Source organism: Penicillium cosmopolitanum (assembly GCF_028827165.1).
Source record: "Penicillium cosmopolitanum strain IBT 29677 chromosome Unknown utg000011l:1.0-3548175.0:1.0-3550911.0, whole genome shotgun sequence".
Lineage (NCBI taxonomy): Eukaryota > Fungi > Ascomycota > Eurotiomycetes > Eurotiales > Aspergillaceae > Penicillium > Penicillium cosmopolitanum.
The window spans coordinates 3,388,550-3,411,108 of record NW_026622681.1 but is presented as its reverse complement, the minus strand read 5'-3'; the positions used below and the strand labels follow the sequence as shown (position 1 = coordinate 3,411,108).

At 45.4% G+C, this 22,559-nt stretch overlaps 8 protein-coding genes across 8 annotated transcripts; 4 read left to right on the top strand and 4 right to left on the bottom strand.

The window, feature by feature from the left end:
• Nucleotides 1-2,666: 2,666 nt before the first annotated feature.
• N7509_012741 (uncharacterized protein) lies at nucleotides 2,667-3,218 on the bottom strand (the record flags this gene model as incomplete). The annotated part of the gene is made up of 3 exons (XM_056637378.1): nucleotides 2,667-2,955; nucleotides 3,013-3,042; nucleotides 3,103-3,218. 3 exons carry the CDS (start codon nucleotides 3,216-3,218, stop codon nucleotides 2,667-2,669), a joined length of 435 nt encoding a protein of 144 aa, XP_056483408.1.
• A 1,550-nt stretch (nucleotides 3,219-4,768) lies between these two features.
• Nucleotides 4,769-5,254, top strand: N7509_012740 (uncharacterized protein; the record flags this gene model as incomplete). Its single annotated transcript, XM_056637377.1, has 1 exon — nucleotides 4,769-5,254. One exon carries the CDS (start codon nucleotides 4,769-4,771, stop codon nucleotides 5,252-5,254), a length of 486 nt encoding a protein of 161 aa, XP_056483407.1.
• Nucleotides 5,255-5,457: 203 nt separating this feature from the next.
• On the top strand, nucleotides 5,458-6,351 carry N7509_012739 (uncharacterized protein; the record flags this gene model as incomplete). The annotated part of the gene is made up of 1 exon (XM_056637376.1): nucleotides 5,458-6,351. One exon carries the CDS (start codon nucleotides 5,458-5,460, stop codon nucleotides 6,349-6,351), a length of 894 nt encoding a protein of 297 aa, XP_056483406.1.
• Nucleotides 6,352-6,376: 25 nt separating this feature from the next.
• Nucleotides 6,377-6,791, bottom strand: N7509_012738 (uncharacterized protein; the record flags this gene model as incomplete). The annotated part of the gene is made up of 2 exons (XM_056637375.1): nucleotides 6,377-6,598; nucleotides 6,777-6,791. 2 exons carry the CDS (start codon nucleotides 6,789-6,791, stop codon nucleotides 6,377-6,379), a joined length of 237 nt encoding a protein of 78 aa, XP_056483405.1.
• A 1,602-nt stretch (nucleotides 6,792-8,393) lies between these two features.
• Nucleotides 8,394-10,247, bottom strand: N7509_012737 (uncharacterized protein; the record flags this gene model as incomplete). The annotated part of the gene is made up of 1 exon (XM_056637374.1): nucleotides 8,394-10,247. The coding sequence occupies one exon, from the start codon at nucleotides 10,245-10,247 to the stop codon at nucleotides 8,394-8,396; it is 1,854 nt and encodes a 617-aa protein (XP_056483404.1).
• Nucleotides 10,248-17,614: 7,367 nt separating this feature from the next.
• On the top strand, nucleotides 17,615-18,070 carry N7509_012736 (uncharacterized protein; the record flags this gene model as incomplete). The annotated part of the gene is made up of 1 exon (XM_056637373.1): nucleotides 17,615-18,070. One exon carries the CDS (start codon nucleotides 17,615-17,617, stop codon nucleotides 18,068-18,070), a length of 456 nt encoding a protein of 151 aa, XP_056483403.1.
• Nucleotides 18,071-20,730: 2,660 nt separating this feature from the next.
• Nucleotides 20,731-21,501, bottom strand: N7509_012735 (uncharacterized protein; the record flags this gene model as incomplete). The annotated part of the gene is made up of 1 exon (XM_056637372.1): nucleotides 20,731-21,501. The coding sequence occupies one exon, from the start codon at nucleotides 21,499-21,501 to the stop codon at nucleotides 20,731-20,733; it is 771 nt and encodes a 256-aa protein (XP_056483402.1).
• A 379-nt stretch (nucleotides 21,502-21,880) lies between these two features.
• On the top strand, nucleotides 21,881-22,297 carry N7509_012734 (uncharacterized protein; the record flags this gene model as incomplete). Its single annotated transcript, XM_056637371.1, has 1 exon — nucleotides 21,881-22,297. The coding sequence occupies one exon, from the start codon at nucleotides 21,881-21,883 to the stop codon at nucleotides 22,295-22,297; it is 417 nt and encodes a 138-aa protein (XP_056483401.1).
• Between the last annotated feature and the right edge of the window lie 262 nt (nucleotides 22,298-22,559).

The window sequence follows — 22,559 nt, the reverse complement described above, 5'->3', positions numbered from 1 at the left end:
CGGGGGAAGCTTTAAATCGCCATATGCATTGGCCACAGGCAAAACAGTATGCCGTTGGATATACTCGATCTAGCACCAATTATCAGCGACTGGCGCAAGATGGGTGTTCGCCACTGACCATGCTCGCGGCCTAGATGAGAATCCCAATACCAGCCACAATACACTATCCCGATCGGACTTATGCCGAAGCAGTGTTCCGTTTCCCTACTTCTCCATATCAGCAAGACTTCTGGTGACTAAGGATGGTACAGACTTGCCGTCAATGTGGATTGGTATCAGTGAAGGCCAACCAGAGATGTAGCGGGCTCAGCTCGATTACACGTGGGCGAGGGCCCGGGATCACTCCGTACCGCTGCAAATAAATGTTGGCAATATCTGCCAATGCATAGCTGTTTCGTCTTTGCTTTTCGCGTGAGAGAGGAAAATCTTCATACATGTCAGGACAAGGTTACACTGAAGGAGAGGATCATGGTTTTCGGTCTGGAATGAAGTAGTAGCTGACCTGAAAGCGACTGCTCTCATGGGTAGAGATATGGAGTAGATCCTGTGCTGCGACCTGGCTTGTCGCTAGTTGAGCTGCAATCAGGGCTTGGCAGAGCCGACCCTCAGCCCGTGGCCTAGAGCTCGGTTCATTGCTGGATTATATTATACCTGGAGAGACCATGGCCTTTCTTGGTGACCGTCGATGCTAGACTCCTCTTCGATGTCGTCGAATGCTGCAATGACTCACTCGGCCTAGTATGGGACCGGCCATGGCTGCCGACGAGGCTCCGGATCGGAGGTCGGCAAGAGATCATAGCTGTCGGAATATGGCAAGTTCTTAATAACCTGATTAATGGCCTTCGATCGGGAAAGGTAATGCTGAAGAGACGAAAACTCTTTCGAGACTTACCGTATGGCTAAGCACAGGGCATCAAGCCTTTCTGAATTAGGCTCGCTCAATGCGCCAGGTGAATTGGCCATTTTAACCACATCTTCAGGAACAACAAAGGTGCATAGGAATATTCAGTGGCTTGGCCCATCAGGTTGATGAAGCTGGTTTAGTTTCGAAGACGAAGAGGGGGGACATATCTCTGTAAGGTCGAGGGTAATATTGACACGCGCCCTATGAAGGATAAGAACTATCAGCGATATTTTCCGAAGAACAGAGAGCCACCAACGGAAAGCATTCGTACGTAGATTGAAATGTAGTACCGGGTGTTGGGAATGGGATAGGGGCAAAGCACAAGCGTGACTTACAAGACATTGAGTGACTCGCGATAGAAAATTTGCCATCCTATATAGATGGTCGTCAGCATATGAGATCTGCCTTGTAAATCCCTGCAAAATTTGAAACTTACGTTCTCAGATAATCAAAGCCACAATATAATAATATAATATTGTATATGCCACTAAGGCTATATAGGTAATAGTAACCGAATACCCCTTTTTTACTATGGCGATTGAAGTGCTGTCCACTGCAGGGTACTTTCTAAAGGATGGCACCTGATTATCTTCAATCATGGGCGGGTAGCTTATGAAGGCAATTTGTAACTCACATTGCTCGCAGTTTGAACCACTCCAGGCCCTGAAAGATTCGTTCAATGATTTCGTTGAGGAATAGCGGAACCAGGGCTGATATCGAGCATCTTCCGAGTCAGCATGATTCTAAATGAATCGGAAGCGACACTCACTTGCTGTCTGAAGACTTTACTATCGTGAAATGTTAGACTATTGCGACCTAATAGGTCAGTCCAGTTCATTGCATGATTTGGAGGTCAATCCATACCAAAGAGTAGCCGCGGAGAGAAATTACATTCGATACTTTGTCACCCAGAATCACAAATGAATGCCTACGAGCGACTGTCCTGCTGGAGAGGGACCGGGTACATATTTATTGCATTCCAGCTAGGTGTTTAGTCTACGTCAATGAGATAATGATTGTGAATTGTGAGTGCTCAAGCTCAAATTACTCTTCAATCATAACTGGCTCAACTGTCATCACTGGTTCAAAGCAGCTCTCAGACGCATTGCACTTTGCGCCTGGTGATGCGAAATATGAGAAACGTTTTCTGGTTATTTGCATCGTACAAACAGTCGTGAGAACGCCACATAAAAGAATTGATGACAGTCATCAACATTCACCACCGTCAGTCCGCCCTTGATTGCGACGGGCGAAATGACGAGATCATGTCATTCATTTCACTCACCGGTGACGAGCCCGTTAGTCCCCGCAACAGCAAATCACCAACAGCAGGCAGACCGCAGATTATTCGTTTTCTACTTCGTATATCGGAGATATGTCATCACACCTACCCAATATCAAGTGGATACAAGCTATGGTGCGGCACGAGACCGATTCGCACAGCCCCATCTCACAACAGTCTGTTGTTCAGCAAGCCAGTCATTAGTTCAATTACGTTCTCGAAGAACAAACATCCACGGCCAGCCGCGTCTTTGCAAAGGCATTCCCCACATGAATCTCCTGGGAATGAAGCGGATGCGGATGGGAACTACTCGGAATATGAGCCAGTTCGTGCCACCAATGGCCCACATGCTCACAAGCCGTCTTGATTATCGGTTAATACTTGGCCAATAATTGGCCTTGGCTCCCAGGAGTCTTTGGGTCGTGATTATTGATGTGATCGTTGGTTACCACTGATAGAGTGAAATTTACGAGGCTATGATTAATCCAAATCATTCGCAAAGCCTCCGTAGAAATGATTGGTCCAAACTTGGCTATGAGCTCCTGGTGAGCTGGCGCTATTGGTCGCTATTGCGGCCCATGTTCGGGCCCGCAGGGCCAGTGAGTGGCCTGCTTCGGTTTGCATTTGCAGAGCTCGCACTTCTTCTTGGAACTTTTCATTCTGTTCTTGGTCGTGTTTCACTCCTAGTAGCTCGGCCTTAGTGGCTCCGAGGGGCGTAGTTTGACGGTGGACAATATTCTTGAGATTGTCGATGAGCTTCCACGCTTCTCTAGTGGTGATTCAGCCTGTGCCTTCGGCAGGTTTTGATCCGGTCTACACCCTGTACATTGAGTTTGAATATCCATCATAGCTATATCTGAATCTGAACTGTTAGCATATGACATCCTCTCCATTCCGGGCTCACTAAAATGGAGACATGGGTACGCTATGGACATTATTGTATCGCCACTGGCTAATGTTAGCAGGTATAGTGGCACCCCAGGAGCCGATAGCCAAGCTTGACCAATCATCGCTATCGAGGCTAAGCGGCATGAGTGGGCTATTGATGGGACCGATTGGTCCATCATCTCCTTTGGATTGGTAAGATTGCCAACCGTCATAGAGAGCGCGACGTTGATAACTTGGCGGTAGTCAGGGCCAACTATTGCCAGGGAATTGACCTGTCCGCCTAATTTTCTTGAGCGACAATGCTCTTGATCCACATTTATGTGATACTCAAATAACTGAGATATCGAATCGAAACACGCATCACAATGTGACACCGTGACCCTTACAACTCATCTCGGGGTAGAAATCAGCACGGAGAATGCCGGACTATGTTAGCGTTCAGGCACGTGCATGATGTTTGGTTTAAATGCAAAATAATGGTGGGATTTCCGAACGAATGAAAAGAGAAATAAAGATTGGCAAATAAACGTGAAATGCTCTCACCCACCATACTACTTACTGACTGGCGTGTGGCTAAAACACAGCAGGTAGTGCGGTGGGTGCCGCCCGGGTGAGAATGGGGTGAGCGCCGCTTTAGCGTCGCGCGACTCGGGTGATTAGGGTGAGTGCGCAATAGACAGGGTGAGAATGGGGTGAGACTGGGTGAGAATCATACCCTGTAGAGCGACCACTGCACTGACCCCTCAAGCTGAGCTGGCTCTAAATATCATTGGGCCAAAGCTTCCCCCTGAAACGCTCGGTCTCTTGGCATCTGCACATAGCCTCAATGTGTTGATGAGAGAAATTCTTGGCAGGAAAGCGGACGAACCAGCGTCGAGAAGTGTCGAGATCTGCAACGAGTTTGGCAGGGGAGGGAGTGCAGCCAAGTTTCGCAGACAGGTCGCACCTCCACGGCGCTAAGACAGGGTAATAGATTGGCCGCAGGGGCCTTCTGTCGGTCCCGTGTGGGGGCTAAAGATTTGAACGATCAGGTTCAGCGAAACTAGTCAGTCTGAAATATCAGTCGAGCCATTTTCGTAAATCTACTTCACAAACAGATCATTAGAGGCTCTTCAAAACTTTCATGCCAAGCGGCTACCAAAAAAACGGCACGGTCCGTCGTGACCAGGAACCACTTCCCTTACCACTGGCAGGTTGGGGGTGGGGGCGCTAACCACGTATTACACAAGGCGTCATATGCCCCTCCTTTAGTACTACCGGATCGTATACGATCACGTGATTAAATTTGGCCGAATAGTTTCGCTGAGTGGCACAAGGCACGTGAACTGCTCTTGCATCGAACTCTGGGAAAGACGATACGGAAGAATCCTTATATGTGATCGCTCGAGTTTCCAAATAATTACCATCTCAGACTTTCATTTGTTTCTTCCAGTATTTTTCATACCTCTCACGATTTACTCAGCAAGACTGGCTGCATTTCGATGTCTACTGGTTTAAGCTGGCGGTCTTGGTGTCTGCCTCAGGCCGAAGTGTAGGAATCGCGGCAAGTGGAAAAGCGTTTCCCCGATACCGTTAACTCCTTTCTTTGAGCGAAACGTTCCCGTTAATGAGGGCTTATTCGGGGCCCCTTTTAGAGGCAATGAAGAGAGCTGTACCCTACAATTTATTGGGCTCAGGACCCTGAGATCGTCGCTATGTTGAAGCCCCGTTCACTTCTACGAGGAGATATAACATATGATGTTGCAAAGGACAGTGACGCTAATATTCTCCACGAGTTAGGCTACAGAGATCAGAAGATCCGATTCTTTACCTATCTGTACCGAAACCGAGAGCTGATCAAGTCGCTTATTACCACACATCTTGGTCTGGCATCTCAAAATTCGTGTCATCTTGTGGATGTGGAAGACTGGATACATGGAAGCTTTAATGTTTGCATTCGGGCTGATGTCTTCGACTCGACAGGAGCGGTCGGGAGGCAGGTGATGATTCGTTTCCCTCTGCCGTATCGAATTGGGGAGTATTTTTGCCCTGGAAATGCGGATGAGAAAGTTCGTTGTGAAGTTGGAACTTATACATGGCTTAAAGAAAATTGCCCGACTGTCCCCATCCCCCGTCTCTATGGATATGGGCTTTCGAGCGGCAAAACTGTATCACTCTCATTTATTCTACCCCCAATCTGAACCCTCGCTTATATTTTACCTAGTTCATCGAATTCAGCAGCCTGCCTTTCCTCTCTCGCAACATCCAGCGTCTGCGCCGAGTGATTTTACAGACTCTAGGATATCGAGTTCCATCCTTCTACGCTGAGAATCCCAGCGAATCTTATAATATCCTCGGCCAACCTTACATTATCATCGAATATGTCAGTCAATCAAGCAGCAACATGCTTTCAGCAACATGGGAGGAAGGGCGCTTCAACCCGACTCTGCGCTCCAACCTGTTCCGAGGCCTTTCTCGCATTATTCTCACTATGGCACGAGTTCCACTACCTAAGATTGGATCTTTCTCTATTGATGATGACGGCTATTTAAAATTGAACAACCGGCCTCTTACCATGGAAATCCAACAATTGGAAAACGAAAGAATTCCAGTGAATATACACCGGGGCACGACACATCTTGGTATAGAATCTTTTATTCACGACGCTCTTTCTCTACACGAAAGTCGTCTTCGCTATCAGCCAAACGCACTCAACAGTCGTGAAGACGGACTCTATCAAGCGTCTGCACTAATGGTCATGAGAAGCATCTGGCCTTGTCTCTTTAGCCGGGAGCTTTTTCGGGGGCCTTTTCTTTTCAACCTCACAGATCTCAACCAAAGCAATATCTTTGTTGACAATGATTGGAATATTGTACGGCTAATAGACCTTGAATGGGCTTGTTCTCAACCTGCTGAGATGATACATCCTCCATACTGGTTAACAAACCAAGCCATCGACTTGATCGACTCAAGTGAATATGAGGCCCTCCACACCGAATTCATGGACATATTTGCGGAGGAACAGAGGAGTTCCGACCCTTTCCAACTGTATCCGACAATGAAGAAAGGACTCGAGAATGGCACGTTCTGGTATTCTCTTGCTCTTACGAGTCCTTCAGCCTTTTCCACAATTTTTTATGACCATCTTCAGCCTAAGTTTACAAATGGTCATGGTATAACCGAGTTTTGGAGCATCACGATGCCATATTTTTCCTTAGATACAGCCGCCTTGATTCAGCAAAAGGTTAAAGACAAAGAGAGATATGACGTTTCTCTACAAGAAGCATTCCGATGCTAGATCACTGCTTCCTGCATATCTGCAATTATCTTGGTTGGTTTAGACTTTGTCCCTGGCTGTTGTTTTCGTCCTTCTTCAATTGCTCTGCTGCGGCCTGGAGACTTGCTATTGCCTTTCCACCTCTCTTTTGCTGCGCGGCCTTTCCGGAAGAAGAGAGCTGGTTCATAGATTTTGCATCCATTTTCATAGCGACACTCGCTTCTTCGACTTTGCCATCATAACTTGAATCTGATATTCGACCCGCCATCTAGAAGCATCACAGTGAGTAATTTGTTTGCAGAGTTAGGAGGGCCTCGATAGTATCTTACCGCTGGCACAATAGGGTCTGACCGGACGATTATATTGGCACGAAATGGCAAGGGAGCATGTAGTATTTGTCGAGGTTGTAGGAAGAATATGCGAGCTTTGGTGGGAGAAGCCCTTACGCATATTTCTTCCATTTTGGCCGGTGTCGACCGTCAGTGGGGGCTGTATACCCCGCTCTGCCTCTTACTTCTCTGCTGGCCTATTAATGCACATTCCATCTCATATAGACCAATTAAAACGGTTTCCTACCCCTCCGTGACCGTAGATAACTCTGAGGTAGCCGCTTGTTGCGGCCCGTGCCACAGGATGCACTGTGTCTCATGTGCCAACCAGTGAGGAAGACTTTCCACCCGCTTGGCGATGAATGGTTTAGAATCCCCTCAAAAGTTGAGGCCCCCAAAGTAAGTGATACATGTGATTACGTGCTCACAGCCACGAGCTACTTGTGCACCCACTAACTCCATTTTATACGCGCGAGTCTTCTAATGACCAAGATTCCAGACAGGTGATATCTCCAGGATGAGACTCAAAGCGAAACCATAGCCCGACACGCCGATCACTCTTGCCAGTATCAACAGTGATTTTTCACCCAACGATGCTTACTGGGCACTTAGATCAGCGTCCTGGTGGTAACGGACTGTCCTCTGTTACTTTAATTAATCCTGTCAGCTGAATCAAAAGTTGAGTCACTATCCACACCTTGGTCAATATAAAACCTCAAGTGTGTCTTTAAAACTATTATGCAGGTTTTGGCTATATCCGACCCAGGAAGGGGATCTCCGGCTTTCTATGGCAAGAATTTCAGAGTGAAGCTATGGTTATCGGATGCTTCAACGAGCTCAAGAATCTACGATGCCTTTTTTTTGGAAGATAAGACCTGATTATAAACCTGCTTTCTCTATAGCGCTGCATATGCTAGTCATACCTTAGGGTCGCACTAGCGGATATTAGTTTTTCCATACCCGAACCCAAAGCCTCGGGCATCAAACCAACCCACCATCCTTTTCCCCGCCGCCCGGGAAGTTATTGAATCACTTCTTCCAAAGCGACCACCGGACGGGACTTATATTCACTGTTGGTATTTTCCTCCATTCTGCTCGCTGGCTATTCAAAGTACAATACTGACGGTCCGCCTCCTCTAGCACACCCACGTCAAATATACCAGAGCCATGCCGACCAACATACAAGCCGATGCATTTCCAGAACTTGAATCGCTAGCAAAATGGGTTTCTAGCGCCGAAATGAAGGAGGAGAAAGGTAAAATCAATCTCCTCGGATGCGTGGATAAAGCCCGGGAAGTGAAAGCGCGGCCATTGTTAGAGAAATTAGGATATATCACGGTACTGAGATCCAACCTATTCAAATGGGAAAACGAGTCTGATCAGGTACAGGGCCATTCTGTTCTATTATTGCGAATATGTGGAAAGGCATCGATTACGAAGCCCGATGGCCGAACCTTATTATTCTTCCCTCTATCCAGCGACGTCCAGGTTGAGGGCGAGATACTCAAACCAGGGAGTTTTATTCAACTTACTAAAAACCTGGACCTTGACACGCGATTAGATTGTATGATCATCATTCTACCTTAACCTGCCTTGCGGGATCATTTCTGTATCTGCCTCGCTTTTGTATATGAATCGCAAAACTTTTATGTCATGATTAGCTCGCATCACTCTATAATATTTGACATTGAACATATATTCCGTAAGGATCCACGGACTAAAATATCCCAATAATTATACGGTTATAACATTGTGGCCAGCCTGTACGATGACACTATCGGAAGATGTGGTGTGAGGGGTCAAAGGCATTTGTCCGGCCTCACTTGAGATACTGTCGTTTTGAAAATCGGGGAATAGAGCAGACAAAATATTCTTCGCCGTCTCCTGCTCGGCCTGGACAGACTGACCGGTTCTGTTGTCACTTATTAATGGTTTTGTCTCCTGCGTAGCCACATTGGTCTCATTTATTTCGCCGGTCTGGTCCAGAGTGCTGTCGATCTGAGAGATAAAAATCGCATCACTTGATAATGGGTCAAGGCCTGTTTTCTCTTGCATAGCCGCATTCGTCCCATTCATCTCGCCAGTTTGGTCCAGAGTGCTGTCAAGAGGGAATGTGAACAGCGCAACACTTGATAACGGGTCAAAGCCTGTTGTCTCTTCCATAGTCGCATTGGTCTCATCTATTTCGCCGGTCTGGTCCAGAATGTTGTCGATCTGAGAGATAAAAAGCGCATCACTTGATAATGGGTCAAGACCTGTTGTCTCTTGCATAGCCGCATTCGCCCCATTCATCTCGCCAGTTTGGTCCAGAGTGCTGTCAAGAGGGAATGTGAACAGCGCAACACTTGATAACGGGTCAAAGCCTGTTGTCTCTTCCATAGTCGCATTGGCCTCATTGGTTTCGCCGGTCTGGCTCACGATGCTATTTGAAGCAAGGCCAAATAACTCGTCTCTTGCAAAGTATGACGTTGAATGGTCGGAACTGCCAAATTGAAATGGCGCATCGATTGCCGGTGGTTGGAAATGTGACATCTCGATATCATTGAGATTTGGGTCACTGATATGAAGTACTTCCCCAGGCTGAACATTCTGAGGTCCAGACAAGCTTCCTAATACTTCACTCGTAGAGACTGAGCCACACATCGCTGACATAGTGTAAGGTGTATCAGCTCTGTAAGACGAGAGTCGTCTTCTTTTACAACGATCTCCAGGAATCGTCACGTTGAGAAAACAAGATTGTAATTCGGTGAACCATCTGGATGCCCGTTCCACAACCTCCAAGAGGCAGAATTCCTTTTCGATGGACTTTGATGGCCCTATCAACGGGAAAGGGAGGCGCAGTTTTATTTTCGCGCCATTGGCGAAGAATTTCTCCACGAATCTCGGGATTTCACCCAACTGCAAGTTTCTGAACGGTGTAATGGCCAAGGCGGTTAGAGCAGATATACCTCTTCCAGAATAGGCTTCCCCGGCGTAGATACTCTGTCTTTGTTTCAGTTCGTGCCGGAAAGCCTCTTCAATCTTGAGATGTTTTTGACCGGCTTGAATATAATGAGATATCCTTTTAATTTCCTTTTCAGGGGCACAAAGGTGATCCCTCACAAATTTAGGGATTTTTCCATCTCTTTTCTTGTTCCTTCTTGGAATGCAGTGACTCTCGAAAATTGAGAATTGAAGCGCTAGACCACGTAGCGCAAGCGCTCGACAGAGCTTGTCTTCGGTGGTTGGTTTTTGAATACGCTCTAGCCTTTCGATAAAAATCATCCAGCGACCAGAACTTTGGTATATGTCTTTGATCCATTCATCCAGGTGCTTTGGGATGAGATCCCACAGCCCTGGGATTTCACCCAGCAATGCTGTGTAAAGCTCAAAAGCCGGCAAATCTTCCTGCCCAGCATCCCTGTCGGTCATTGCGGTGTCCTCAGAGGCATTATTGAGTTCGGGTTGCTCCTGGTCTTGTGCGGGATGGCCATTGTCAGTGGTTTTGCTTGAATCACTAACGGGGGCCTGGATCAAACTCTGGGCTCTGCCTTGGCAGAAGATGCATCGAGGAATTTCTAAAGGGTCCAATCCACGAGAAGAGACCATCTTGGTTAATCTATCTCCTAGTTCTCTTATCACAAGGGCCGCCTCGTCGTGGTGGGAGTAAAGAAAGTCATCTGATGCTTCACGCAAAGTTGCTAAAGCAGTGGAGTTATCCATTTAATAGATAAGGTCGTTGACCTAGGGTACAGGGAGGAGAGACAGGATCGAAAAGAGACCAGACATTGGGGTTAAGGGGAGGCTTGCCGGAGGGATGATTTTCAGCCAATATCAGTCCATGCCCATTAGAGTGCTTGGACCTTTCACTGCTCTGTACTATTGGTAGTTTGAAGCGGGGTTACCTGCACCTCATGTCACACAGAGTCGGATAGTGACAGAAGGATTGGGGCCAGGCCTTCACGCATTCTGATCTCAGTATACTGCTTTAGCTCTTTAAAACCAGCATATTCCCTACCAGGAAAAGGTCGCTGCATGAACTCCACCTCATAAATAGGGACTCTTCCCTCGACTCTTTTTATGTGCCATTGGTATTCATGGTCTGCTCAAATAGTCTGTGGTATTTTGGTCACCGTGTTTGTATCCCCCTCTCCAATATTTGTTAGGATATTGAAGATAATATGAGGCTTCGAATCTTCTTCTCACCGTTGACCACATACAGGTGATTCATGCGTGGTCGACTTGGTGGAAATATTCATCGTCAGGCATTCTATCGAGAATGAGCATCAAATAGCCGGAGCAACCAATTAGAGTTGAGAGCAAAATCCCCAGGGGGTTTTGCTTTGATCTATCATTGGCTGCCTTAGCCATAGTGGCGTTCCCTGTTGGTGGTGGAGTGGAGAAAGATCTGATGAATCACAGCTGAGAGCAAAATCCCCAGGGGGTTTTGCTTTGATCTATCATTGGCTGCCTTAGCCATAGTGGCGTTCCCCTGCTGATGGTGGAGTGGAGAAAGATCTGATGAATCACAGTTGGGAGCAAAATCCCCAGGGGGTTTTGCTTTGATCTATCATTGGCTATTCTGATTATAGTGGTGTCGCCATATTCCGTTCAGTCGGATCTTCGGCTTGAATGACTATACTGCACAGTATATATTGAAATGAGAAAAGATCGATGGTAGTCTTGCAAGTAGACAGGGGGTCGATAGTGATACAACACCAGCACCCCGCAGCGCTGCACGCGTAGTGAGACATAGTTCTGAGATGGGAGAGCGAGCATCGCTTGTCCAATCTATAAAATGATAGTTGCTGCCCGTCCTTTCCGTACCAGTGTCCGGAGAGAGCTTTAGATTATCTTTACTTCTTTACTTCAGCGATCCTCAATGTGCGAACTCCTTGTCTAATTACACGACGGTCGTGGTGGCTGCGGCCATGCAATTGCGTATGGATACCAACGTTGTCAAAATGCTTTTCAGCGACCTGACAGACATCCATGTATCCCCCCCACCGGCAGAATGCGTGATTTGCCGCGGGCGTCAGATGCACTGGACCGACACGAGGAAGGGCTGTGCGCTGTTTGCAGAGGCGAAACACCTCCAAGTTCCGAAGGCTCTGAAATTCTCGAGATTGTTTAACGTTAGTCATTTCATTAGGAATTGAATTCCCACAGCTAATTTCTTATAGTGAGGAAGATGGGCCATGAAGAATTGAGCTTGGGCTAGGTTCACTATTGGCTATTTTCGCGATATCTGTGATCCTGCGATCCGGATTTTTATCTTATCAAACGATAAACCTAAGTTTTCAGTACTACTTTGAACTATTTGTACCATTGAAGTAATCTACCAGCTTTAAGGATTCCCCCCTAACGTTGTACTTGATTGGAAGATCTGGTCACCGCCTTCGTACCAAAAGCATAAATAGCTTTGTCCTTTGATAAATCTGCCCGACTAACTTCTCTCCATCTCATTTCGACATGGCGCAGGCGAAGCGAGTGGTTCTACGTCTTCGTGAAGCTGACATGAATGATCGTGATCTCTATGAGCCTGCTCGATTATACCTTGAAAAGCATGGGCACTCTTCAAGTGAGATAGAATCCAATCGTCACTTTATTCATATTCAACCCCCCAACCCCCCATATCCCACAAGCCGACCCAAAACTCCATGTTATCATTGACATGGAGGTTAAGCAACATTCTGGGAATCTGAGCCACGACTTTCCTCACGAGTTCTTTCGTGTCCGGCGTGAAGGAACTGAGCTGTGCGAAAAATCCCATATAGACACGCTACGTTACTTCTCACTAACTTTGCTGTATAGGTTAATTTTTCGTTATCGCCAGAACCAGTGGTTTGAAAATTTCAAACGTACAGTTCGCGAAATTACGGACAATATTTATCCTTGGGGAGACGACAACTTGAAATTGAGCGAAGAAAGCAGGAGGGCTTAGTTAATGAGATGGATGGAATCTCTCGTCCTAGTAAAATCTGGCCTCAAAGGATTCGACAAAGTTGTCGGCCGACCTCTGCGACTTTACGAGGTTCGATAAACTAGCAACAAGGAATATTTTGTGAATATCGCGACTTACATGCGGCAAATACTGCCGGGAGCCAGCCTTCAGAGGATGATATCGAGTAGAAGATTGCGGAGTCGTCCAGATTCTCCAAACAGAAGTTGCGGATCATCCTCTTTCCGATCAATTCCGGCCCCACCAAGATAACGTAATCCAAATTATTAGATCTTATCCAGTGAAGTCCGAAAATCCGAAAATCTCGTAAAGTGTCTAGTCAATTTTTCGATTCAGGTTGAATCATGAACCCTAAAACGGAATATTGATTCCTCGATCACTGACAATCCGATGTTCTCTTAGCTGACTAAGCCATAATGTATGTAGGTTGGATTGAAGACATTATTAAACCACCCGGGCAGCTGAAATTCTCTAAACTATATGGTTTCTTCGGCAAAATGGAAGGCACATAAACGGCACCCCTGTCGCTGACGCACACTGACAGGGGTACCACTTTAGTCAAAGTGGTGCCTGCGACAGGAGTTTCGCCATAAACAAATTGATATCCGTCCCATGAAAATCCTGTGTCAGGATTTAATCATCAAGTATGTAAGATTTTATCCACCATCCTGCCAGCTGAAACACTCCAAGAAGCATGGACCGGACTCGAGGCTCGGTTGGTTCGGTTTAGCCAATACTATGCACACTCAGAACTCTGCAGTCAATCAAGATCCACAGGTATAGGGGCAATCTGAAATACAGACATATAAAGATTGTATCCACCCTGTTGTCAAGTATCTAGGACGGACAGTGGCACCCGCATACCTGGGGACAAATTATCTTGACTCAGAAGCTTCCTGATATCAGTTCGAGACACATCATGACAGCAAGAAGATCCACTATATCGCAACGGTTGTTTCTTGCTTGCGATAATTGCAAGAAGAGCAAGACTCGTTGCACCAAGGGAGATACCTGCGTGCGCTGCTTCAAACTCAATCGGGTTTGCGTACGGTCCATGTTAGTTGAAATTATTTATCTCATTCCTCCAAGGAGTTTTTACTCATTCTCTCAAAGGAGACCTGCGGTCAGAATGGCGTATGACGCGAATAAAGCGAGCTTGAAACGTTACGGTCTTCCGAAAAATTCTGACATTAAGAAGTACAAGGCTTCTTTTTTCAATCAAATCCATCATGTCAGTAACTCAACTTAGATGATTATTGTCAGAAAGCTAACGAGCTTTAAAGGTGTTCTGCGTGGTTGATGAAGAGCAATTTGAGGGCGAATGGCGCCAATTTAGAGAGACCCCAAGACTTTTTCAAGTGCTTGGCAGGCTCTTCTCTTTACGATACTTTCACTGGGGTGTCTAGTCCCAGATGAATACGACCAATTACTCCATACAATCTCTGTTCAGTATGAACAGCAAGCGTGGGAATGTTTTACCAAAGCTGAAATCGATAAAAATTTATCGATAACCGGATTGAAAGCTCTGTTATTACTTTCATATATCAGAGCATATCGGGGAGGCTCTATCTCTGCCCTCGCGCGAATGGTATGGAGAGCCGCCAAGAAACTAGAGATTACTGCGACAAACGAGAAAGATGTCTTCAATGGAGTGGTGACCATTTTTTTCGCTGAATGTACAGCTCTCGCAGACACCTAAGCAGGAATGGATCCCTGAGGATATAGGGCTCCAGATAAAGATATCCTCCGCATCAACTACAACTCACCCCGAGCTTGATTTAATTTATTTGCGTATATCATCCCCGAGAGTTAGTCACATCGATTCAGAACAACAACTAATTGGATTTGTGGAGAGGTTGAAAGACGCAAAGTGTTATTTGGGGGTTCAACAGCATCAACAAAACACAGATTCCACAATGAGCAGCCTCTCAATATTAGAAGCCCGCGTCAATTATCTACTCTATTACATCTTCCGCTATACCCATTTGGCTTCGTCAGAACATGTCCACTTCGCAAGGAATGTCCTGCAATCATTCCAGCAGGCTACCTGGTATCGATCTGGAATCGGGAGCCTCGAAGCCGCTGATTGTGCCTTGAGTCTTGCCAGTTCGACAGTCAATGAGGATTTACGCCTTCTCGACCATACTAAGGAAGTTTTGAAGTCTATAGCGCCTTACAGCAATATCAGCAGAGGGCGCCTCCCCGAAGTTGAAGAGACAATGGAATATTATTCCAGAGCAGAGAATTTAGTTGAGGCTTATCTAGATGAGTTATCCTTTCAGTCCATGATATGGAGCGGGGACTGGGGGCGAAGCAGATAGTGACTGTTGGACTGTGAAGTTTTTTTTTCTTTCTGTTACCGTCAGTTGAGTTTTCACTGGAGGTATATCTGTTTTTTTAGTGTTCAATGTATGAGTTTGATTCTATAAAATTTATGCTCCCTCAAAAAAATCTATTTAAATGATGTTGTGACTCTTGCTTCGAGTTTGAATATTCCACCGTCTTTGTTACCAATCTACCTCGATGTTAAAAACCTACTCTTCGACCCCGCTTCAAGGGCCTATCCGAGGTCCTAATGGCCGACGCTTGATCCGGCATATGACCTGGCGCTCATCGACATACAGAATCATGGCCTCATTATGGGTATTGGCAATGGTTTACATTCTCTGGCTGATTCGCGACATCTTCTACCTACCATTCAATGCGTCCAACACTACGGTATCTTGACCTTGCCCCAGCTCTAACCTATGAGAGCAACTGGCGAATAAGATGCTACTTGTGGTGGAGAAGGGGTGACAAGGAAAGAAAATATTGCGTCTGCGAATTTTCGCTACATTGATTCCTGTAAGAGTAAACAGACAAAACTTTATGGTCTAAAAGATTAATCATTAAAAGATTAAGTACGAAAATTATTTGTGAACTTCTGTAATTTAATAACAGCTGGAAATACCCCCAATGGACTTCTATAAAAAAATTCCAATCAGCTCAGTCTACCTGTATACATTGATTGAGATCGAACCTCCGCTATGTTTCATCTCTTGAAGTACTTCCGCAATTTCGAGTTTTTAAGCAGTTGTTTTGGCTCGCCACAGGTAGGTCCTACAGTACCACGAATGGATAGAGCTGACCGTTTCTAGGAATCCAAAAACGCGAATCCATCCACTCCGAATAGTCCCACATATCTACAGCATCAGCTTTCAGTGAGGGAGCAAGAGACTATGACATATCCCGATACTTTTAAGCTACCAAACGACAAAAGCTGTAATGTTTCTGACCTTCATACGGGCAGCCTTCGAAGGTCGGATAGCCCCGAGAATTGGCAAATTGCTAGAGTCTTGCGCATCAAGTCCTCCAAGACATCGCTTTATGGGTTACAAGTAAGAGTCGAACTCAGGAAAAATAATACGATGCAAGTTGAAGGAAAATGGATGGATCAGGAGCAATGTGAAGATATGGATGGTTATGCCGACGCGTTTGTAGCATTCACGGAAAACCAGCGGAAGATGTGCCGAGAATAGTCGTGCTAGCTAAGAAGCTATATGAAGAGTGTAATTCCCACAATTGTCCACCTTTAAGTTATTCCATCAAGTCAACTTGCCCAATACTAGCCGAATGTATATTTGTTGCTGACTATTCTTCAGTTTCATAGGCTAGCAAGACGAGGAAGAAGTATTACAGACAAGAGGTGGCCTAGAAAAATGGACTCATTTGACCTTCGTCCATTTTTTGCACAAAGCCAATCCGGTGGGTCTTACTAAATCGAAATACTAAAAAATCGGCTGAATATTTACCAGCTGTGTTGTCTTTGGATGAAACGAACAGAAATGTTTTCAGCTATCAAAGTTCTATCACGGAGACACTCAAGGCTAGATACGGTATCGAGGCAGGAGCAAACCTGGCTAGCGTGTACATGACTATGTTCGAAATATCTCCGGTACTTTTTCATGAACACCAAGATCGCAGGTGGCTTTACAATGCTATGTGGGCTCGTGTGTTCAACCAGGAATACCTATCTACAGAAGACGGTGCATTTAACTGGCTATCAATTGCGATAAAGCAACGGGCGTGGATTGGATATGATGGAATGAGGATTTTGCCCGTCCTAGGAACACAGAGCAGGGTACTTGCGCTGTTTAATAGCTTAGAGCAGCTCGATACCAAAGAGTGGGAGGCACAATTTTGCTTGGACTCTTACGAAACCCCGAAAATCATAGGATCGATATACTACATCGCCTCACTTTTCCAAAGTTGCTGCCATGTACCCGACATGCCAGTGAATCCTCAACTTGACATTTTAGTGTCATACGAGCAACGCAGGGCAGAAGCCGACAGAATCTGTCTGAATGTCGCTATATACTTCTCAGAGAGGTCCTCAAAGTGAGTGAAGCTGACTGCGACCTCGGACTCCAACTTTTTATAACGCGATATATAGTTCTGCTTCGCTCGAATACCCAGATAAATACGAAAACGGATCTGGATCTTTTATCAACTTGGAAAATAAATTTCTCTGTCAGGAATGTGGCAAGGAATTTAAGACCATGCTTTGATTAGCCAACCATGAGCTGGAACATGGAAGATTGCACCCACAATTTCAAGATTCGCCACGATGCTGGAAAGGAGATTGCAATGGAAGGATTTATGCTGAACTACGAACATTGAAAGAGCATGAAGCAAGGTTACATCGGATCAGGTTTTCCGAAAGCTAGTCATCAAGTATCATGGCAGTAAATTGCATCTTGCATCTTTCGAAGGAACAGGCCTTGACGTTCAATTCTCTTCCGAGAACCATGATGAGCTCTGATAAGAATCTCTTCCAAGCATTCTTTCTGTGCAAGTCTAACAACTATTGCGATTTGATACAAGATTGTTACAGTGTACACAAGCTAGTTCTAATCATGTTGCTTAAAAGCTTCTTCCACCCCATTTCCAAAGAAGAAAAATTACCTTACTCTTTCTCTAAAGAACGTGCAATCTTTCGTATTCCTGGGATATTTCCATAAACTACAACACAAGAATGAGTAGCATTGATCCCCTTCGACCACGAGCATTTGCGAGCTATATCGATGAGGTGGCAGATGAATCTACATATACGATCCTCAATGAGAGCTTGAAATTAAACCAAGACAAAGACCTGGCATACTTCGCTGTCCTTGCAAGTGGGTTGATTGACGCAAAATTTCCACCATTCGGCTTGCGTCAACGCATGCTAGAGATGTTCATGTCAGAGCTTGGAATTTCTCTGGCCGCCAAGATATTTTTTGATCAATCTAGAGAAAAGGAGGTACTCGAGAAAAATATAAGAAGACTGTCGGTACTCGCCAAGGAAGAAGCACAGGAAGTGCGCAGACGCCAAAGCCTCCTGGAAGGCTGCTACTTTAGCTACCCCGAAAGGAAAGATGATCAACATTGGCATTTAGCAGAGCTTCAGGAGAGAATTTTCGAGGTAGATCGTTTGTTCGGTAAAAAATAAGAACCTCTTTTCTGTCAATAATAATAGGCTCGTATTTAATTTACACTTCAATAAATGTACTTTTGGAACTACTGGGAACCATGTCGCTCACCTGGTCTTCCCTGGACAGACCACATAGATACTCGAAGAAGCCATCATTCCAATTACCGCTATCACTTTTCAAGTCTTATAAAAGGGGCTGCAAGTTACTCTAGATTGATCGCATGCAATCCACCGCTCGCCGTTGAATTCCAAATGGCCCCCTCAGCCAAGACCATCCGGTACAGCAAAACCGACGAGCTAGATCGATATTATAGATCTGTATTTTCAAAACTTTCTCAAAAAGCTATACGTACGCTTTTAAATCAACTAAAGCGACCGGAGTTTATCGGAATTGGAGCCGGTAAGACTTATCGCGTATGATACAGGAGGGAGCTAATGGGTTTTCTTAAAGAGCAGGAAGCAATGACTGAAACCGGGCGTGACGAGATAAGTACGCTTGTCAAAAAATTGCGCAAAGAGCCCTTTGAATATTTTCGTCGTGCATTGGAGCGCGCTGAAAAAACATTTGAAGAATCGGAGCATGAAGAGCTTGAACATATGCTGTCTATCAGGGAAACTGAGCTGAAATACGAAAACGGAGAATTCGGTTCGTTATATCTCTTTCGCTTGATTAAATCCCCACTAAAAAATTATTCGAAAAAGACGAAAACAATTTCAAATATGAAATTTTGATTCTGTGCTGGGAAACTTAGAGGTATTATACCTTCCTCTGAGGTATGAGCCTCAAGCGTTACGTGGCATTGCCCTGGGAAAATAATATGCTAGAATAAATTGATCTGATCTACAAAAAAGATGATGTTTTCATTTTAAGTACCTAGATCAAGTGCTATCATAAATTTCTCAAACGAATGCAAACAGCCTGTGAGAAATGAAAAACCTTTTCATTTTAGAATTTATATTATTTCTATGTTGCAAAGAGTCGGCATAGTGCTTAGGATAAGATGGAAAGCAGCAGAAACTTTGGTCAAAAAGTCAGAACATAAAGACTTGCTTTGATAATTACACCAAGTTGGGATGTCTCAAGTGATTTTTGTACATATTGATGTAGCGATTCTGCAACCTTTGATAACTCATTTTTTTTTTTCATAAGGAGCCTATATAACTAGGAACTAAAGTGCACATTCTGAACTTATCAAGCTAGGATTGGAGAAGTCTGCTGTTTGGTGTGTCCTTATTTCGATTCTCCATGAATACATTCAGTACTAATTCACTGGCAGCCACCCGGAGAAATATCTTCTTCCAATACACATCATGCTAAAAATACAAAATGTTCCTGATGGTAGGTCATTGAATAATATTGCTATGCTGGCACCTGCTCACTCTCCAAGATACCGTTATTATCAAAAAGAATACATCTAGAGGAATAAGGTTTATTCCGATTCAACGCGATCTTGCCATCGAATGCACCAAAATCTTCCCTGCCTCGTACAACGAGTATACTCTGGCGGAGATATGTTTAGCTCTGTCAGGCCCAGGCCTTCTTAGACTCAAAAAGGAGATCAGGCCAGACATAAATAAAGAGTTGAAAATTGAGCTCAGTACCCCGGGACTTACTGCCAACCAGAATGGTTACTTTATGAAATTATTAGAGTTACTCTGGAGAGATGTTTCTGTCTGGATATTGAATGGAGAGCTCGTCGAATCTCATACTAAGGGCGCGAAGAAAAAGCTCGCAACAATGGAGACGGTGACCCCTTTTCCGGCAAATGGTGGTGGTGAGAATGACTGGTGGCAAATGGAAGTGTCGATTTATTGTCACGGGCTGGACAAGATTCCCAAGATTGGGTCGGCATATGAACTTCTGCAAGTTGTTGAGAAGGTTGCTTGACCTGGATTTTGTGTTTTTCTCCCGTGTTCACCCATTGAATGTTGGTAACTCGATCCTGCTGATTGAGAATTGAAATTTCAATCAATTCTATATTTTCTCTGCTGAGAACTTTTACTCGTTCTTTTTACTGTATCATCGGCCTTGCAAACAACCAGCGGTGGTAGACCATATATCAGGTATATTTCCGAAGCCGGAGTCTAAATTTCGTGAGAACTTCGTCTATTCTAAGGCCGCTTTGACTTTTTCTTGTTTGTCATTTCAAATTGGTTAGAGATAGGATATCCTTGAGTTTCTCGAATTTGCGAGAAGCATGAGTTACAATCATAGAGACTGACCGGTGCCGTGGACTCATACAATGAGGCAGTATCAGAGGAGATGTGACAAGTAATGATATCAGAAATACAGTCTTTTACTAATATGAAAAATGGAGAAAAAAATGCACCTTCCCAATGTAAATTCAGACCATGCCGTGTGTTGCCAGACGTAGGTTCAAAAGGGCGAGTCCGCTTCGACCATTTCAGATCCCCCAAATCAATAACCATCAGAAATCAGACGGCTAACTTGGTCATCCCACAGCATATTATATCTGGTATCTACTTCGGTCGAATTCACGCCATGATATGATGCAGAAAATTGAAAAGTGCTCATCGAAGCCAATATCCCTTCCGTATAGCCTCGTAGAGAGGCCTTTCCACGCTGATAAGCGAGCCGCTTAAAGACTTTTCCCGAGGATCATCACTGAGGGAGTCAGGAGACTCTGAGGTACGCCGAGTAAGTGCATTGATGAAATTTATCTTCGGATCAAAGCTAATGAGTACCAGATATTTATGGCCTGATAGGAGACCGGGGAAGACATCGAATATATCATGGATCGCTCATCCGAAACGGTGCTCACGGTGCCTGTTGGTGTGCCTGGATAAAGAAGTGTGATAACACTGGAGCGTGAATCTTTCGATGGCCAAAGACGAACACCTCGACTAGTAAATCGCTCTTCCGAGCCATGAATGGGCCGACCGTCGACGCCAGTTTGTGTTTTAAACAACAAACCTGCTCCATTTTCATCATCGATTGTGCCCCTGGGTTTTCTGGATACTGCTCGTATGCGGAAAAAGTCTCGAGATTGGAATTCTTCTTCCGTTATAGGGTCGTTTACGAGATCTAAAAATGTTGCCGCCGATAGATGGTAAGTGTGGAACTTGGTGCGCGCGGTAGTGAATTCCCGTCGGGAGTGTTGATCGCAGGCGTGGTTGAACTCGGTATGATAAGAATGACATAACCGTTGGTTGGGGTACTCGGTAAATATTTCGGCGATAGTTTCGACCGGGTCGAGGTCACTCCATGAGATATTTGTGTCTCCTTTGACCGCTTCTTCCGACGTAGGAAGAGGTCCGATGTAACAAGTGCGGCGACTCTCGCTCTTCCCACCAGGCCATTCTCTGCGGCACTCAACTATGACAGGTCGACCGGTCACTTCGTCAAGGCGCATAGACAGATTGGTCCATGGATCGTCGTGTTCGCCACTCCCTTTATGCAGAGGCCGTAGAAGTCCTAAAACATACATTTGCAGACCGATAAGCCCTCCGCTATCGGATCACACTTTATTTCAATGGTTCTGAGAATATAAATATCTCCAAGGCGGTTTTGAAATGTAGTCCATAGACTTTCACCCCATCATATCATACACAACCCTATCTATCGAAGATATCGATATTCCTCTTTCCGCGCTCCTCGCCCAAAGCAATGGCATCGAGAGAGTCAGTGGTAGTGCCATAATACTTGGCTTTCGTCCAGATAATCCGTCTACGCCCCACATCTTACTCTGCCAGCGCTCTCCCAATGGTATAGATGACGATGGAGAGCTGAAAAAGAATTCCTTTCCTTGGACCTGGGAGACCCCAGGTGGTGGGGCACTGTCGGAAGACGGGACGATTTTGGGGACCATGGTGCGCGAGACTGCTGAGGAAACTGAATTGGTACTCTGGGCCGCTTCGAGCCGGGTCTACCGTGTCACTTTCCTTCACAGAGGAAATTGGATGGCGAAATATTTGGCCATAGCGAAGACTAGCGAGAAAATGAATATTCAACGATTGTGGTCTGACGAACATGACGGGCCTCGTGGCTCGGATGAAAAACCAATCCAGCTGAGGGACGACGAACATCTCGACTACGTTTGGGCTACAGAAGAACAAGTTCAAAACTGCATGTTTTACGACCCGAGCGATACGAACAAAGCAGGAATTGTCATGATCCAAAGCAACAAAGATGTTCTTCTGGACTTTTTCTCGTGGCTGAAGGACGATGGTGCTTGCATGGAGTACCCTCTGCCCGAGCTGCCACTGCAGAGCGATCAGAGATAGCATCTGATTCGACGTACCCGCTGGATACAGTTGGTAACTGTTTGAACTGTCGTGTCAATTTCGGTTTCTGTTTATATACATGTCTCGTGACCACATTGCATTAATCGACCGAAGAGGTCGGCCTGCAGAGTATGAGGAGCAGAGATAACATGAAGGATTGAATCTATGGGCCTCAGTTTCCGGCTAGCTACATACCACCAATACTCTCGTTTATTTTCTGGTAGATTTAGCATAGCAAATAATCACGCGGAATCTGGGAAGG